Source organism: Osmerus eperlanus, chromosome 27 (assembly GCF_963692335.1).
Source record: "Osmerus eperlanus chromosome 27, fOsmEpe2.1, whole genome shotgun sequence".
NCBI classification, from domain to species: Eukaryota; Metazoa; Chordata; class Actinopteri; order Osmeriformes; family Osmeridae; genus Osmerus; species Osmerus eperlanus.
Genome location: NC_085044.1, coordinates 2,318,702 through 2,335,905, shown reverse-complemented (window position 1 = coordinate 2,335,905; position 17,204 = coordinate 2,318,702). Strand labels below are relative to the sequence as shown.

At 51.5% G+C, this 17,204-nt stretch overlaps 1 protein-coding gene across 11 annotated transcripts in view; it reads left to right on the top strand.

The window, feature by feature from the left end:
• Window positions 1-113: 113 nt before the first annotated feature.
• Window positions 114-17,204, top strand: part of amot (angiomotin) — a 29,168-nt gene continuing 12,077 nt past the window's right edge. For 2 of the 11 annotated variants that reach the window (XR_009928961.1, XR_009928962.1), the window contains exons 1-7: window positions 525-706; window positions 1,003-1,053; window positions 13,008-13,199; window positions 13,995-14,065; window positions 14,237-14,297; window positions 15,502-16,085; window positions 16,367-16,767. Coding sequence is in view for 9 of the 11 variants with exons in the window: in XM_062453024.1 (XP_062309008.1) it covers window positions 619-706; window positions 1,003-1,053; window positions 13,008-13,199; window positions 13,995-14,065; window positions 14,237-14,297; window positions 15,502-16,085; window positions 16,367-16,767 (1,448 nt within the window). In the remaining 2 variants the exon portion in view is untranslated. Of the gene's footprint in view, window positions 174-524; window positions 707-1,002; window positions 1,054-2,328; window positions 2,677-9,610; window positions 9,857-13,007; window positions 13,200-13,994; window positions 14,066-14,236; window positions 14,298-15,501; window positions 16,086-16,366; window positions 16,768-17,204 lie in introns of those variants that run through there. The other 9 variants (XM_062453024.1, XM_062453027.1, XM_062453026.1 and 6 more) reach the window with 9 other exon arrangements.

Below are 17,204 nucleotides of genomic sequence, written 5' to 3'. Positions count from 1 at the left end.
TCAGATTTTTCGCTAAAACAAACATGGTGATGGATTGTGTTTGTAAACTACATTTCCCATGATGCACCGGGATGTTGTTGCCTAAGCTCCACCCTCACCTGGCGAGGTATTGTGCTTCTCACCTCATCAACGCGTGGCAAATAATGGACTTTTTACCACAAATTCGGGTAAGTGTTATAAATGCCTGTGAAATATTCGCCCAGCGGTCTGTTAGTACGGCTTATAATGTATAGAGTTCTGAGCGAATCTGGTCTTCAACTACGAGGCGATGGTCTCCTGAGTGTGTAAAGTAGAACCGTAAAATGTGGGGGCTTCCAATACATGCTGTCGCATGCCCAAATACATGCCTGGGTGTCTGAGATTGCTGGAGAACATCGGCAACATGACTTGCCGCATATCCACGTATCGCAACTCAAAACATGTGACGGACCCACTCCGCCATCTACTGCAAGCCTGCATGGCGAATTTAAATTTGGCTTCTGATGTAACTCAAGAAGTCGTGTCAGTATCCTTGTATCCAACCAAAGACGAGTGACAACATGTGTACCCATCGACATGTTTGTTTATTTCCACTGTAGCGCAGCGGTTAAAAGCTAAAGAAAGACGAATTAAGTCACAATGATCTCAGTCGAGCTCTGGAGCGCGGAGGAGGTGGCGGGATGGATACATCATATCGGCCTTCCCGAATTCGCAAAAAGCTTTCTCGGTAAGTTGATCAAAGGACGAAGCTCTGGGGCTCTTCAATGGACCCACAACCGTTTAAAGATATTTAATGTTCCGTTGTTTTCCAATATCCCGGGGCTGTAACGTTTCTTAAACTTTGGAGGAGGGTAAAACTTTTTTTAATCTAGGCCCAAATGTGCAGTTCACGGTGGCACCCACACGGTGGCGCTCAGCGAACGTCATAACGGTTAAATAGAGGAAAAAATCTGCAGTTTTCTGAGAGCCTGTAGTGTGCAGACTGGAGGTTTTTGTGAACCTTGAATTCTCTCTCTTCCACAGAAAACTCAGTCTCAGGTCTTGGTCTCCTGGAAGTCAGTGATTCAATGCTGGGTATGTATTCGGTTTAAAACATTCTTCTCCCTTCACACGTCCACGTTGGAGGCGCGCGTTCAGTTATGATTCAAGCTCAGAAACAAATACCACATACTCTCAACACACCCACCTGCAAAGCAAATTAATTCATAGAATCTCTGCTCCAACTGCGAATATCACATGACCTACACAGTGAAAATAGTCTGAGGTGTGTCACTTGCCCGATGATCTAATGGGTTGTGTCGGTCCAGTGAATTACAAACCATTAGCTTGGGAAGGGCGCATTCCTCTCCCTGTTGTTCAATTGTGTGGTCCTCATCTGCTCACCTGTAGACAAAGCTTACGAATCTCACACAGTAGACACTCCCTAGAGAAGAACATGCCAGCGCTAAGTCCTCGACATTGAGGTATTCAAACAAGCAACAATAGAAGATTGGATTCCACAATGAGGGCTCGTTTTCTCTTTCAAAACTTTTAGGTTGTGTTATTGTCACCCTTTAAAAACAGGATTAGGAGAGAGTAGGCCTATAGCAGGCCTTACAATTGGCATTTCTTTCATTTTAGTATATAGGCTTGTGTTTTCCTCGCAATGTTTTGAGGAAATCGTCACTTATTAGGCTACAGTTATAAGTGGAATGTCCCTTTGTGTGAGTGAAACTGGTTTGGATGACAATACACGGGCCTGCTTGCACCAGGCCTGCCCGAGGTCTACAGTTGGCACAGGAATGTTGGATCGGGCCTGTTGCTCCGTTGAATTGCGATCATCCTCATGGAGATGGTGGATGAGACGTGGTGATTAACGCATCTCAGTCAATAGACCATGTTCCCTTTGCGGGCACCTACATTTTGAAAAGGCAAAGGGGCAGACCATTTTTAACCAAAAGGCCGTTTGGAAAAGACAATGCCCTAACATTTCCGATGTATTTAATCATTTAATATATAATTTTCTTCTAAAAAAGAACATACTTTTTATAATGATGGAGTAACATATTTGGTTGGGCGAGTGACGCAAAATTGTTACTGCAATAGGCCAACGTATCTTTGCGTGAAATTCGCTTCGTGGTAATCCCTGCTAAAGTTTTTACAGAAATACAAAAGTGCTTTGTGATTTTTCATTTCATGGCTGAGCGACGGTTCTAGAAGCCAACAGAAACGGCAGAAAAAAATTGGCAAACTTCCTATACAGGACTGGAGAAGGAGGGATTTCCCTCCAGAAAACTGGAGGATTTCTTTACAAGCGAGGGGGTTGGTAGGGGGTTATGGGGGGGGGGGGGGGGCTTGCTTCGGCCCGGTTTCAGATGCCCGAACTGCTGCCGCGACTCTGCTGCGGTTTTTCGGAAAGGGGGCCGTTCTTCTACACATTCCCTTCATAGTGCAGTCAAGTGGAAAGTTGGTTTCCTCAACTTTTCCAGTGGGCCTGTGCGAAAGGAGAAGAGGCAGCAACGTTTCCCGGTCTAAGAAGAAACTTTCCGGGGGGGAAAAAGTAGAGAATGAACATGGATTAGATAATAAGCAACACACGGAACTGTAGTGTTTTAGGAATTTGTACAGAATCCTCTTCTCAGATCTGCTCTATGGAAATACGGTACCGGAGACGTCAACAAAGTACCCGGAGCGTTTCCTGTACGGTTTCATTATAAGGTAAACACGAGTGAATAACGGAATTCTTTTTAAACTTCGCTGTGAACGATTGTGCTGAAATCCCCCCTACTTATTTGACAATAAAGCCCACATAACATACATAGAAGTTATCTCGTGGCAAATATATGTAAAGAAAATCCAGCGTGCAGTATCATAGCAACAATAATGGTTATGCTGGCACTCGGTTCGCCTTTTCAGTCTGCAGAAGCGATTTTCCTTTCACAGGGATTTGTGTTGGAATTCAGCGTTTGCGTTTCCTCAGCGTGTGTGTGTTTGTAGACTTTTTAGTGATAAAAAGGCAATGCTGACCTCGTCATCCTTTGATGTATCCGAAGTTTAAGACATTGCATATCTTAGTCGGTCCTTAAAACCTTCGTAATTACAGTTTGACCCATGAACACTATCAAATTACTTGCACAGTGAATTAAAACGTTCAGCCAAATAACCTTATGCTCTGATTTTAAAACGGATGTTCTAAATCAAGACAGTTGGTATTCCGTCTCTATTCTCAGATATATTTACATTGCAGCCTAAACAATGGTTTCTACCTTTCTATTTTGAGGTCAGAGCACAGTTCTTTTTCCTGTCATATCTTACAACTGTTGTTCCCTCTCTGTGTGCTGCTGGTGAATGAAGGACCTACAAGTGTGTAAGTCAGTGTGTTAGCATGACAGTCAGTGTGTCGGTCAGTCTGTCTCCATCAATGCTGACCAGATGCTATTGTGCTGTATATAGCCTGTGAAGCCATGTGTGTTTAAACTCCATGTGAGTAAATCAACATTAAATCATTAACCCTGTGTGTGTGTGTGCTCGCGCAGACGTGTATGCTTGTGTGTGAAGAATTTATGGACTGACATTCCCCTAGTACAGCGGTGTGTGTGTGTGTGTGTGTGTAGGGTAGGGGGGAGTGGTTTGAAATGAACAATATGGGGTCTTCAAACCCTTACTTTAATTGGCTTTTAATTCAGGATTGGTCCACTTGACAGGGCATATAGTCTTGGTGTCAGTAACAGGTCGCATGTCTCCTATGACCCCCCTGGGATGGGGACTGACTGATAGACAGACAGACAAGCAGACAGCTAGGTAGACAAGCAGACAGCTAGGTAGACAAGCAGACAGCTAGGTAGACAAGCAGACAGCTAGGTAGACAAGCAGACAGCTAGGTAGACAGGCCAACAGACAGGCCTGTGTGTAGTCTTGTAGGTGGTGGTGGAAGGTGTGTGTGGAGGGTGTGTGTGTGTGTGTGTGTGGAGGTGGTGGTGGAGGGTGTGTGGAGGGTGTGTGTGTAGTCCTAGGTTGTGGTGGGGACTGTTTCTGCCAGAACTGTCTTTCTGCTGCTATTGACTCACAGCCCAGGAATGCCTTTGACTGTTACCCCTCTGTCTCTCCGTCTCTCTTTCCCTCTCTGTCTCTGTCTCTTTCCCTCTCTGTCTCTTTCTCTCCGTCTCTCTCTCTCTCTCTCTCTCTCTCTCTCTCTCTCTCTCTCTCTCTCTTTAACTCCCACACCCATCCACCACACAAACACTTTATCTCACTTCTGGTTTTACTTTTTCATCTCTTTCTCCCCCCTCAGTGTTGTGCGTGCTGACTCAGCAGAGGCACATCCACACGCTTCCTCCTCCCCCCCCCCCTGTAGAATAACAATTCAGTGTGTACTGAATCAGTGTGCGCATGTGTGTTTGCCAGCTGGTGTGTGTGTGACCGTGTGAGAGATTGCGGTGAGACTGTGTGTGTGTGTGTAACTGTATCAGCGTGCGTTTGTGTGAGACTGTGTGTATGTGTAACTGTATGAGCGTGCGTTTGTGTGAGACTGTGGGTGTGTGTGTGAAACTGTATGAGCATGTGTGTGTGAAACTGTGTTTGTAACTGTATGAGTGTGTGTGTGTGTGTGTGAGTCTATGCATTGAGCCAACTATTCTCCAGGCATGCGGTGTGCAGGGTATTTGCGCTGGTGTGTGTTGTGATAAAGTGTTTCAGTGGATGCTATATAAAGAGAGTTGGCTTGTAAAGGGCCAAAGGAGGGGGAGTTACGGTTGGGGGGGCGGGGGGGACGCACTGCTGAGGGGGGCACTGGACCTGGTGCCCCCTACGAAAACACACACACACACACACACACTACCCCTCAGGAATCTCCCACTGCAGCTCATGAGCGTATGACACACATACACACAAACACACACACATCTCTCCCCGTTACCCTGGATCGTTGGTCCAGTCTCTAGGCAGACAAGCTGCGCAGAGACTGCATCTCTCCCCGTTACCCTGGATCGTTAGTCCAGTCTCTAGGCAGACAAGCTGCGCAGAGACTGCATCGGCGTTTGGAAGGAAACTGAGCCCTCCACATTCAACCCTCATCTGAGATGTGAGGTTTGACATACAGAACCTCCACTCACCACCCCACATGTCCTCTTACTGTCCTCTCTGCTCACTTCACCACATGGATTAGCAGCATTATGAAGGCGTCTGGCCTGTTCTGTTCATGACCTTGAAAAATACTTCCTTTCCTGTCCTCATGATGTCATCCACCATGTGCACGATCAGATTCTTATCCTTGAGGGTTTAGGTTGGTTGAGGGGCAGTTCTATGGGCGTATGTGAAGCCCTCTGTGACATGCTTGCGTGTAAAAAGGGCTATACACATGCATTTTGATTTGATTTATCTTTGGAACCACCGTGTTAGCTGCTGTGGATGCTCGACCGCCCTGGAGAGAGGAGAGGAGGGGAGAAAGAGAGGGGGATGAGGAGGAGAGGAGAGGGGGATGGAGAGGAGAGAAGAAGGAGAAGAGGGGGATGAGGAGGAGAGAGGAGAGGGGGATGAGGAGGAGAGAAGGAGGAGGAGAGGAGAGGGGTATGAGGAGAGGAGTAGAGAAGGAGGAGGAGAGGGGGATGAGGAGGAGAGAGGAGAGGGGGATGAGGGGGAGAGAGGGGGATGAGGAGGAGAGGAGGAGGAGGAGGAGAGGGGAGAGGAGAGGGGGAGGAGAGAGGAGAGGGGAGAGGAGAGGGGGAGGAGAGAGGAGAGGGGGATGAGGAGAGCAAGAAGCTCCTGCCTACAGCCCCAGTGACAGGAGGAGCCAGCTCATCTCACACCACATGCCTTCCAGTAAGGCCCTCTGTGTGTGTGTGTGTGTGTGTGTGTGTGTGTGCGCACACATATTAGAAAGACTGTGGTGAGGGGTTAAGGAAGTTGTGTGTGTGTGTGTGTGTGTGTGCTTGGAAGTCTTTGTGTTTCCGAACGGCGGGTGCCAGTTTGTGTGTGTGTGTTGTGGAAGGGAATGAAACCACATTATAGAGATCTTGATTGAGTTGGAAAAAGAGATGGAAGGGAGGGAGGGAGGGAGGGAGAGGGGGATGGGTGGGGGGGGGTGTATAGCTCTGGCCAAAATGCCTACCGGTTAGTTTATGGGTCTCCATGACAACCCAAGACTGTTTCTCATTTACTATGAGGGGGACAAGAGGTCTTAAAGTAGTCTGATAAAATCTCTCTCACCCCCTCTCTTCTCTCCTGTTTCTCTCTAACCTCCCTCTTTCCTTGCTCTCCCTCTGTTTCCTCTCCATCTCTTTCCTCTCACTCTGTGGCCCACCTCTCTCCTTCTCTCTCTCCTTCTCTCTCTCTGTCTCTTTCTCTGTATGTCTCAGCTTAGCTCAGAGTTATTGGATTCCTTCTGCCCCAACAAAGGACTCTGTGGAACAGAGAGCTGATGTTCCTGGGATAAGTAGGTCAGGCTGGAGGGGGGGGTGTTTCTGAGTTGGGTCGAGGTGGGGGGGGGAGGGGGGGGGGGTCACTCAGGAGAGGGAGGTGATGAGTGATGGACAGATGGAGGGAGAGATGGACCTATCCTATGACCATCTCTCCAAAACCTCTCTCTCTCTCTCCGTCTCTCTCTCTCCTCCTCTCTCCCTTTCACATGTTTAATGAACATGATCCCCTTCCTCAAATGAATCATTGCAAGTCCAAGCACGGAGGGAGGGAAGGAGAGAGAGAGAGGAAGGATGGAAAGAGGAGAAGGGGAAGGAGGGAGAAAGCTAGAGAGAAAAGAGGGAGAGTGAGGAGAGGGGAAGGATGGAGAGAAAAGAGAGAGAAGAGAGAGATGGTGCAGATGTGTCAGAGTTTCTTGGCTTGTTCCTCTCCAGTTGCACCATGGGAGAATATCACAGGGCCAGAGTAGAGCCATGTAATGGACACGGAGAGACCTCAGAGATACCATACCGCTACGCCTCACACGCCAGGAGGGAGAGGGGGAGGGGAGAGGGGGAGGGAGAGGGGGAGGGAGGAAGGAAGGGGGAGGGAGGGAGGGAAGGAGAGGGGGGAGGGAGGGAGGGAGGGAGGGAAAGAGGGGCGGCCTTCCCAGATTGGAATGTTGCATTTCCTGCTTGGTTCCTGCCATGTGTTTCTGCTCCCCCTCCCCCTCCCCTCCAGTCCCCCCCTTCTCCATGTCTACCTCTCTCGCTCTCTCTCCCTCTCTCTTTCTCTCTATTTCCCCCTTTCTTGTGTTCTCCCTCTCTTCCTCCACCTCTCTCTGCCCCCTCCTCCCCCCTTTGCTGTCCTACCCCCTGCTCCTCTCTCCCCCCCCCCCCCATCCTTCACGTCTCCCACAACAATCTGCAGTGTTATCTAATCTCCATGAGCTTCCCCTGGTCTGAAGGAGAGAGAGGCTCTCTGCTGTTCATTAAACCACTGGAGCCTTCCACTAATGTTCCTCTCTTACGTAAACACCGCATGTGAAAGTGTGTGTTTGTGACAGAGAGATTGTGTGTGTCAGGTGGGGAGTCAGGTGGCTGAGCGGTGAGGGAGTCGGACTAGTAATCCGAAGGTTGCCAGTTCGATTCCCGGTCATGCCAACTGACGTTGTGTCCTTGGGCAAGGCACTTCACCCTACTTGCCTCGGGGGGGTATGTCCCTGTACTTACTGTAAGTCGCTCTGGATAAGAGCGTCTGCTAAATGACTAAATGTAAATGTGTGTGTGTGTGAAGATGATGTAGCTACAGGCGTCTCCTGGGTCATACCCCTGTCGTATGTGTCAGGAGGGAATGGTGATTACACTGGGGCCACAGTCCTCTTCTCTCCTCTCCTTTTCATTTCCTCACCTCTTCTCAGGTATTTGACAGTTATAGCTGGAGGCTGGGGTGTGTGTGTGTGTGTGTGTTTTAGATAAGAGACACTTCAATGTTCAGTTTAGAGAGGAACTGCACTGCAAGGAAAACGGTTATCTCCACTCTACAGCTATGTGTGTGTGGAGTGTGTGTGTGTGGAGTGTGTGTGTGTGGAGCGTGTGGTGTGTGGAGCGTGTGTGTGTGTGTGTGGAGCGTGTGTGTGTGTGTGTGTGTGTGTGTGTGTGGAGCCAAGTGGGAGCCCCTGAGGAAGTGTGCTGGTTGTTTGGCAGACAAGACTCTCAGTCCTCATGTCAGATACAGAGAACAAGAAGGATCACCCCCCCTCACCCCCGTCACCACCCCACCTCCCCCCTCAGCACCCCCCCCCCCCCCCCCCCCCTCAGCACCAGGCCTATTCCTGGCCTTAGAAGACCCTCAATCATCTTCTTAAGAGTGTGTGTGTGTGGTGATAATAGTCAGGGTACTGTGTCTTTATCTCCCTCCTTCTCTCCTTTTCTCTCACACTATCTGTTTTCTCTTTCTCTCCATTTTCCCTTGTCCTAACTGTTGCCCCCCAATCTCTCTCTCTATCTCGCCCTCTCTCTCGCCCTGTCTCTCTCTCTCTCTCTCTCTCTCTCTCTCTCTCTCTCTCTCCCTCCCCCTCTCTCCCCTCCCCCTCTCTCTCTCTCTCTCTCTCTCTCTACATTCCAGGGTATTAGCAGGATAAACAGGCAGTGTGTGGGGGGAATAACGTGCACGTGGAACGCAAATATTGACAGAAGCCGAGTGACTTGGAAGTATGAAGCCATCATCTCCCAATCCAGATCTACATCTGGGGTTCTCCAACCCCTGTGCCATGTCAGGGCCGTGTGTGTGTGTGTGTGTGTCTCACTGAGCTGGGAGATGTTTCAGCAGGTCTGGAGACAGAGACATTTTCCCCTCCTTCTCCCCCCCCCCCCCCCTTACATTTAGTCATTTAGCCGACGCTCTTATCCAAAGCGACTTACAGTAAGTACAGGGACATTCCCCCGAGGCAAGTAGGGTGAAGTGCCTTGCCCAAGGACACAACATCATTTTGCACGGCATGGAATCAAATCGGCAACCTTCTGATTAATAGCCCGACTCCCTAACCGCTCAGCCATCTGACCCCCTTACTCTCCTCTCCTTCTCTCCTCTCTCCTCCTCCCACCCCTCATCCTCTCTCCTAGCTGTTTGTCTACGAAACCACATGTCACCAACGATCCCATGTGATGACTCTGACTCTCAGTCCTGACTCACCCGAACTCTGTGTGTCTTGCAATGTTTCTCTCTCCGTCTCTCGCACTCTTTCTACTCACATTCTCTGTCAATTGCTCTCTCTTTCTCTCTCTCTCTGTCTCTCTCTCTCTCTCCCCCTCCCTTGCTCGTGTTGGTCACGACGGCCCGTTAGTCCGTTGGCAAGGTGCCTGCTCAGAGTCTTCATCCAAGAGGAAGTGGCCCCTGGCCGTTGGCAGAGTAAACAAGGCAGAAGGTTACGCCAGCGCGCAGGTATGAGGGCGGGACCTGGAGCGCCGCCAGTCCACCTGTCCTCCCAGCCCCACCTGACGGAGGGAGCGAGGGAGGGAGGAGGTGCACACCCATAGGAGAGCAGACGGCTGGGACTCCAGAGACGTGCACGGCAGCGGAGGACAGTATCTCGCCCTCGCTCTTCACTCCACACCTCATGTGCCTGGGGATGTGGTTCTACTTTTGAGAGGACGGGTTCTGTCTTTGTGGACCTGGTTTTTGAGAGGACGGGTTCTGTCTTTGTGGACCTGGTTTTTGAGAGGACGGGTTCTGTCTTTGTGGACCTGGTTTTTGAGAGGACAAGTTTGTCTTTGTGGACCTGGTTTTTGAGAGGACAAGTTTGTCTTTGTGGACCTGGTTTTTGAGAGGACAAGTTTGTCTTTGTGGACCTGGTTTTTGAGAGGACAAGTTTGTCTTTGTGGACCTGGTTTTTGAGAGGACAAGTTTGTCTTTGTGGACCTGGTTTTGGGGAATCCGGAGCTTGCAGAAGAACCTACCTAGATCCACACTGGAGTCGGTCCGGAAACGTTTCCTAGCGAGCAGGGTGAGTAGGAACAGCAGCAGCAGAGTTGTTATGGTCACTTTCCGAGAAGTCGACCCTAAAGTCAGCGTTCCTCTCTGGGGTTGGTATAGGTCCCCTCCAGGTCCACTCCAGGTCCTAGCTAGCCTGCTCTGAGCTCTCCTCCCTCGGAGCCAGGTGTGTGTGTGAGTGGAAGGTGACACACTCTCGCAGGCCTCACCAGACAGCGTGGAAGAGGGGGGGCAGCTTGTCTGCAGACAGCTGTGCTGTCTCAGCCTGGGTCTCCTCCGAGCGCCGGGGGAGGTGGGGGACATGGGGGAATGGGTTGTTTGAGATATTTCAAACAAACGGTGTGTGTGTGGTTTGCTGTGGTCCACTGTACTGAGATGAGGATTTCTAAGAGCACATCGTGGTAGAACTGTGTGTTTGTGTGTGACATTGTCCATGACCAGGCCACTCTTAAAGCTGTCAGCGGAATGTGTCTGTGTTTGTGTGTGTGTGTGTGTGTGTGAGGTCAACATCCAGGGAATTCTATCTGAAGATTGTACGGAATGCCTGGTCCTGCTCTGCACACGGAACAAACTGTTTATCTGGAACAGAGAACATGGAGAACGACAGTCACCGGGGGAGAAGGGAGAGAGGGGGAAGGAGGGAGAGAGAGAGGAGGGGGAGGGAAGGAGGGAGAGGGGGAGAGGGAAGGAGGGAGAGAGGGAGAGGGAAGGAGGGAGAGAGGGAGAGGAGAGGGGGAGGGAAGGAGGGAGAGAGGGAGAGGAGGGGGAGGGAAGGAGAGGGGGAGAGGGAAGGAGGGAGAGAGGCAGAGGGGGGGAGGGAAGGAGAGGGGGAGAGGGAAGGAGGGAGAGAGGCAGAGGGAAGGAGGGAGAGAGGGAGAGGAGAGGGGGAGGGAAGGAGGGAGAGAGGGAAAGGAGAGAGGGGGAGGGAATTAGGGAGAGAGGGAGAGGGAAGGAGGGAGAGAGAGAAAGGAGAGAGGGAGGGAGAGAGGGGGAGGAGAGAGAGGGAAGGAGGGAGGAGAGGAGGAATGTGACAGGGAAAGAGGGAGGTGTGTGTATGGAGGAGGGGGGGGGGGCATCTGGAAGTCATTCTCCAGAAGGGGAGGGTGATTAGAGTTGTTGTGATTCAGATGACTTTACTCATACCAGCATCACATCGTGTGAGATGTGTGATCATGGTGTGTGTGTGTGTCATGTGGACTAGTTGTCATAGTGTGTGTGTGTCAAGTCTACATCTGCTCGGTCGCTGCTCTCCATTTTTGTTTGTCGCTGAACGGCACGGTCCCAGATCTGGGAGATGTTCCTCAGCCCTGAGCGACATCCACCTTGAGGAACATCCACATGTTCTCCTCAGAACGTCTCCTCCAGAACCGCGGGTCTGCTGTGCGAGGCCCGTCAGGTTCTGAGGGAAACGGAGATGTTCCCGTTCCTGATGGTGAAGGACCGGCGGTGATTTCACCCGGGGAGAAGTAGGGAGTTGTCTTGTTTTGTTAAGACCCTCGCTCTGTTGTCATCCCTGGACATCCTGTCATCCTGTTGGACTCCAGCTAGGGGCCAACCCTGCACACATACACACACACTCATCCCACCCAAAAACACACACACACACTTACTAACATACCAACACCCAACAAAACACATGCATCCCACTTAATACACAGACACTAACATACACGCTACACTACGAAAAACACGTCCTAGCCCAAAACACACACTTTCATTTCTACACACACATACAAGTACACACACATCGTACATACGCACACGATGCACCACACACACCCTTTCCCCGACACGGCCACAGCTGCAGGGTAAGGGTCGTGCCCCTGGCCGTGACTAGGGGGTTGAGGAGAGGAAACGGCTTCACTGAAACTGCCCACTCTCTCACATTCCCCTGTCCACCCCTCCCCTGCTCTCTAGCCTCCATCCTCTCTCCTCCCCTCCCTGTCCTCTCCTCTACCCTCCATCCTCTCTCCTCCCCTCCCTCTCCTCTCCTCTACCCTCCTCCTCTCTCCTCCCCTCCCTGTCCTCTCCTCTACCCTCCATCCTCTCCCCTCCCCTCCCTCTCCTCTCCTCTACCCTCCTCCTCTCTCCTCCCCTCCCTGTCCTCTCCTCTACCCTCCATCCTCTCCCCTCCCCTCCCTCCCCTCTCCTCTACCCTCCATCCTCTCTCCTCCCCTCCCTCTCCTCTCCTCTACCCTCCTCCTCTCCCCTCCCCTCCCTCTCCTCTCCTCTACCCTCCTCCTCTCTCCTCCCCTCCCTGTCCTCTCCTCTACCCTCCATCCCCTCCCCTCCCTCCCCTCTCCTCTACCCTCCATCCTCTCTCCTCCCCTCCCTCTCCTCTCCTCTACCCTCCTCCTCTCTCCTCCCCTCCCTCTCCTCTCCTCTACCCTCCTCTCTCCTCTCCTCCCCTCCCTGTCCTCTCCTCTACCCTCCATCCTCTCCCCTCCCCTCCCTCCCCTCTCCTCTACCCTCCCTCCTCTCTCCTCCCCTCCCTCTCCTCTCCTCTACCCTCCTCTCTCCTCTCCTCCCCAGGGACCATGGTGAGTCCCAACCCCTCCATTGTTGGTGTTATCGAAGGGAGCGCTGTGTGTGTGTGTTTGTGTACGTTAACACATTGCCCAGTTTCTGACCTTGCCTGTGTGTGTCTCTGTGTGTGTGTCTCTGTGTGTGTGTGTGTGTGTCTCTGTGTGTGTCTGTGTGTCTCTGTCTCTGTGTGTGTCTCTGTGTGTGTGTGTGTGTGTGTCTCTGTGTGTGTGTGTGTGTCTCTGTCTCTGTGTGTGTCTCTGTGTGTGTGTGTGTGTGTGTGTCTCTGTGTGTGTCTGTGTGTCTCTGTCTCTGTGTGTGTCTCTGTGGGTGTGTGTGTGTGTCTGTGTGTGTGTGTGTGTGTGTCTCTGTGTGTGTGTGTGTCTCTGTGTGTGTGTGTGTCTCTGTGTGTGTGTGTGTGTCTCTGTCTCTGTGTGTGTCTCTGTCTCTGTGTGTGTGTCTCTGTGTGTCTGTGTGTGTGTGTGTGTGTGTGTGTGTGTGTGTGTCTCTGTGTGTGTGTGTGTCTCTGTGTGTGTGTGTGTGTGTGTCTCTGTGTCTCTCTGTGTGTGTGTGTGTCTCTGTGTGTGTGTGTGTGTCTCTGTGTGTGTGTGTGTGTGTCTCTGTGTGTGTGTGTGTTCCAGAGTGGCTGGGTCTGAGGGAGGTGGAGCAGCGCCTGTACGTGTTAGAGCGTCTGGAGGAGCTGGTCACCCTACAGGACGAGGCCACGCCCACGCCGCCCCCCCCGCCCGCCCCCCACCCCCCCTCCACGCCCCAGCAGCATGAGCACAGCCCACTGACCCCACCCACGGAGCAGGCGGAGAGCACCAACACAGGTAGGTGGCCTGGCAGGGGGGGGGGGGGGGGGGGAGGAAGTTGGCACAGCTATAAATGTCCAAGCCAACAAAAAACTGTAGAGTTTAATCTGAATGGGAGGTTAATACATGAACTATATTTGTTTCCCTACACAATTTGACATTTACTTAAAGTACACTGAATCTGTATATTCAAATAACTTTAATATACAGAATGTAAGTACGTTTGTATTTTGTACGTATACTTTAAGTGTACAATAATTTTCACTTGGGATAAATAGTTGAGGAGTAGTGGTTTAAACTTCCCTGTGTTTTAAAACAACACAACCAAACCATGGTGTCTTTGTGGTTTTTAATCTCAAAGTGTAGCGAACAAATAGATAGTTGCCCTTTAACCTCGTTTTTGTTCCTGAGTAGACAAACAACTCACACACAAACCACTCGCTAAATATAACGTACAAAACACTGTATGAAAGTTGGTGTCTTTTCCTGTGTGAGTTCCCCTGGTCAAGTTTGAGTGAACGTGTGTGAATGAGTGAGTGTGTGTGTGTGTGTGTGTGTGTGTGTGAACGAGTGTCTCACACACACACACACAAGGTCATCACCCCGCGAAAACAAACCACGTACCACCTCCTCATGTCACCACGCCACAACAGTCACAAAGTGATCCTTCATTCCTGCATACATTCACCCAGTCCTCATCCATTCACCCGGCCACGTCCTCGATTCATCCCTTCATCCTCAGTGTGTGTGTGTGTGTGTGTTCACTGTGTTTGTTTTGTGTTCCCATCCTTCATTTGTCCGTTGTCACGCCAGCGTTTGTGTCGGCGGAGGGCGAGTCAGAGAGAGAAGAGTTTGTGGAGGAGAAGCAGGAAGTAAGATCTGAAGTATGTCAGGAGAGTATTCACACACACACACACACCGCTGTGACCCATTTTTTGCCTTTCTTTTAAATTTTTCTTCTCTCTTTTCCTTCTTCCTCGGGGAGAGAGGACGAGGGAGACGTTGGGGAGGGAGAACGGCTCCAAGCTGACTCACATATATTTTTTTTACCACAGATGTTTCGGAAAAAAGCTTCGTCCTCGCTGCGAATGAAAAGGATTTCAGACAGCCATAGATGTAATAAAATTTCCCCTTCATTCTCTTTGTAGATGGTGTTAAGCCTGTAGTATCTCTCTCTGGTCGCGACATTCAAGGTTGTCAGTGGAAACCACCGCACAGAACCGTGTTAAAAACAAAATAAACGCAAAAAAATATATAGAAAACATTGGAAAAAAACCTGGTCATCGACTGAACTCGCTAAGCCGAAGGCTCGCTTGTGGCTTTTTTTATTGGCTCCAGTTGAAAGGACCGTTTTACTTAACGGAAACGAGTGTGTTTGATTTGGAGGGCAGGCGCTGTCGGAGTTCACTCGCCTGCAAACGTTTCTTGGGTGGTTTCAACTCTCTGACCTTTTTTTTTATAACACTAACACACATCAGGACTTACCTGTTTTTCTCTGTAGTACTGTGTGTGTGTTTGTACAAACGGTGTCGATCACAACGCTTACCTTGGGGGCAGCATTAGAAAATCCAATCCAAAAAGTTAAATCTTTCTCCAAATTTGGATGTGTTTATTTCGATAAACGTTTGACTTTAGTTCATGGAACAGATGACTCTGGGCCCAGTGGTTAGTGGAGTAGAGCAGTGCATGTTGACAGTCAAGCAGATACGTGTTTTGGGGGCTGGGGGGTGGTGGTTGGAATCACACAGAATGCTTCCGGAAGGTCCTTAACAGTCTGGCTCTGGTGACGTGTCATCGGGTGACTTATCAGTTTGGCCAAAAAGGAAAAACAAAACTAAAAGAAAAGAAGGATTTTATTTTTATTTTTTTCTGCTGACACAGGATCCTCCAGTCACATGACTGGAGGAGAGGGCGGGACCTTAGGAAACAGAGCTGATAGGCCCAGCTGCCTGACTGTTAAAGACTCCGGTCTGATCCTGCCGCTTGATTGGGTTTTGATGAAGAGGGGGGCAGGGGCGGGGATTGGTTTTGGTTTTGGTTGGTTGACTTCTGCAGGTTGTCCCCCAGCCAGGCCAATCAGAAGAAAGAGATGGTTCTGTGTGTGATGACATCACCGTCTCCCCATCTGTGTGTTCCATCGTGTCCACACGGCCCTCACTGTGTCCCATGTCGCACCTCGTATGACCTCGCTCGACCGTGCCTCTCCATGTTCTGACCCCCTCCACCCCTGTCTCTCACCCTCTCCTCCACCCCTTAACTCCACATCCCGCCCCTCGTTCCCCCCCCCCACACACACACACACCTGCCCTCCCCCCACCAGGGAGCATCGACCGTGGACGTAGCTCCTCCTTCCATGAGGTGCGCGCCCAGCAGCAGGGTGGGGCTGACATGAGGGCGGCGGCCGAGGACAACGCCCCTGGCGGCGGCGGCGGCGGCGGCGGCAACAGCAGCACCGTGCTCCAGCGCCTCCTACAGGAGCAGATGCGCTATGGCGAGGGACGCAACTACCTGGCTCTACAACAACAACAGCAACAACAACAACAACAACAACAGCAGCAACAACAACAACAACAACAACAACAACAACAGCAGCAAGGGGGGTACGGCGGCCAGGGACCTGCAGACGACCACTCCATGACCCCCCACATCGCCCGGCAGGAACCCCAGGGACAGGAGCTGCAGACGGACAACGGCATGGAGAAGCTGGGCTCTTCTCGTGGGGGTGGAGACAGCGTCGGAGGGGGCAGCGGGCAGGGGCCCAACCCGGAGGACCTCCCCTCCTACGAGGAAGCCAAGGTCCAGTCTCAGTACTACCGGGGGCACCAGCCCCCGCCGCCCCAGCAGCAGCAGCTTCCTGGCTCCGTCGGCGCCGCCTTCTACGTGACGGGAGTCACCAACGCCAAGGTGGGGCGCTGTCGTGCTAAGCTAACTGTAGCTAACTGTAGCTAACTGTAGCTAACCGTGTTCATGTAAAGACAGCATGTTCCTACTTAGATGTCTGGTTGTAGACTGTTGTCAGAAACGGATCTTCTCGTGTGAAGGTATCGTCTAATGTCAAATATATCGTCTCTTGTAAATTATCGTATCGTCTCAAGTAAAAATATCGTCAGGTATCGTCTAATGTAAACTGTAAACTAATGTCTAACTAACTAAAACTAATCTTTCCCCCCCCCCCCCCCCCCCAGGTGCGTACGGAGGGGCGGCCCACGGTGCAGCGGGTGAGCGGCCCGGGTAAGGTGCACCAGGACGACGGGCTGAAGGACCTGAAGCAGGGTCACGTCCGCTCCCTCAGCGAGCGCCTCATGCAGCTGTCGCTCGCCACCAGCGGCGTCAAGGCCCACGCCCCCGTCACCTCCGCCCCCCTCTCCCCCCAGCTGCCCCCCCCCGGGCCCCCGGGGGACTACTACAAGCCCCAGGGGCAACACCGCGGACCCCCACCAGACTACCCCTTCAAGGGCATGGGCTCCCCCCCCAAGCAAGAGCCGGGGCTGGGGGGCCTCTACTACCAGGAGCAGCGGCCCAGGGAGCACAGCAGGGAGATGCCACACGTGAGGTACCAGCCTCCTCCAGAGTACGGCTCCTTCAGGTGAGTAATACACACACACACACAATCACCTCAAGACACACACTCACTCACCCACACACACACACTCATCTAGTGACACACACACACTCACCTCGTGACACACAATCACTCACCCACACACACACACACTCACCTAGTGACACACACTCACTGTCTGTGGGAATTGCTGTCTGTCTCTGATGCCCACAGTCTCCTAAATAAAGGGCCTTTGTGTAAACGTTCTAGTTTAGTGTCATTTTAAGCAGTCAAAGCACCCACAAATCACATATCCAGTACATAACTGGCAAGTAGAGACAACTATTCCAAACCACTAAAGGCATGGAGTATAGTTGTTCAAGTCTTTTTCTCGAGGTGGTGGCCTGGTGGTACAGGGGTCTAGGCCTGCACACAGCCTACTTTAGCTGCCCGGAGGTTCTGAGAGAGTTCTGGTTCAGGTT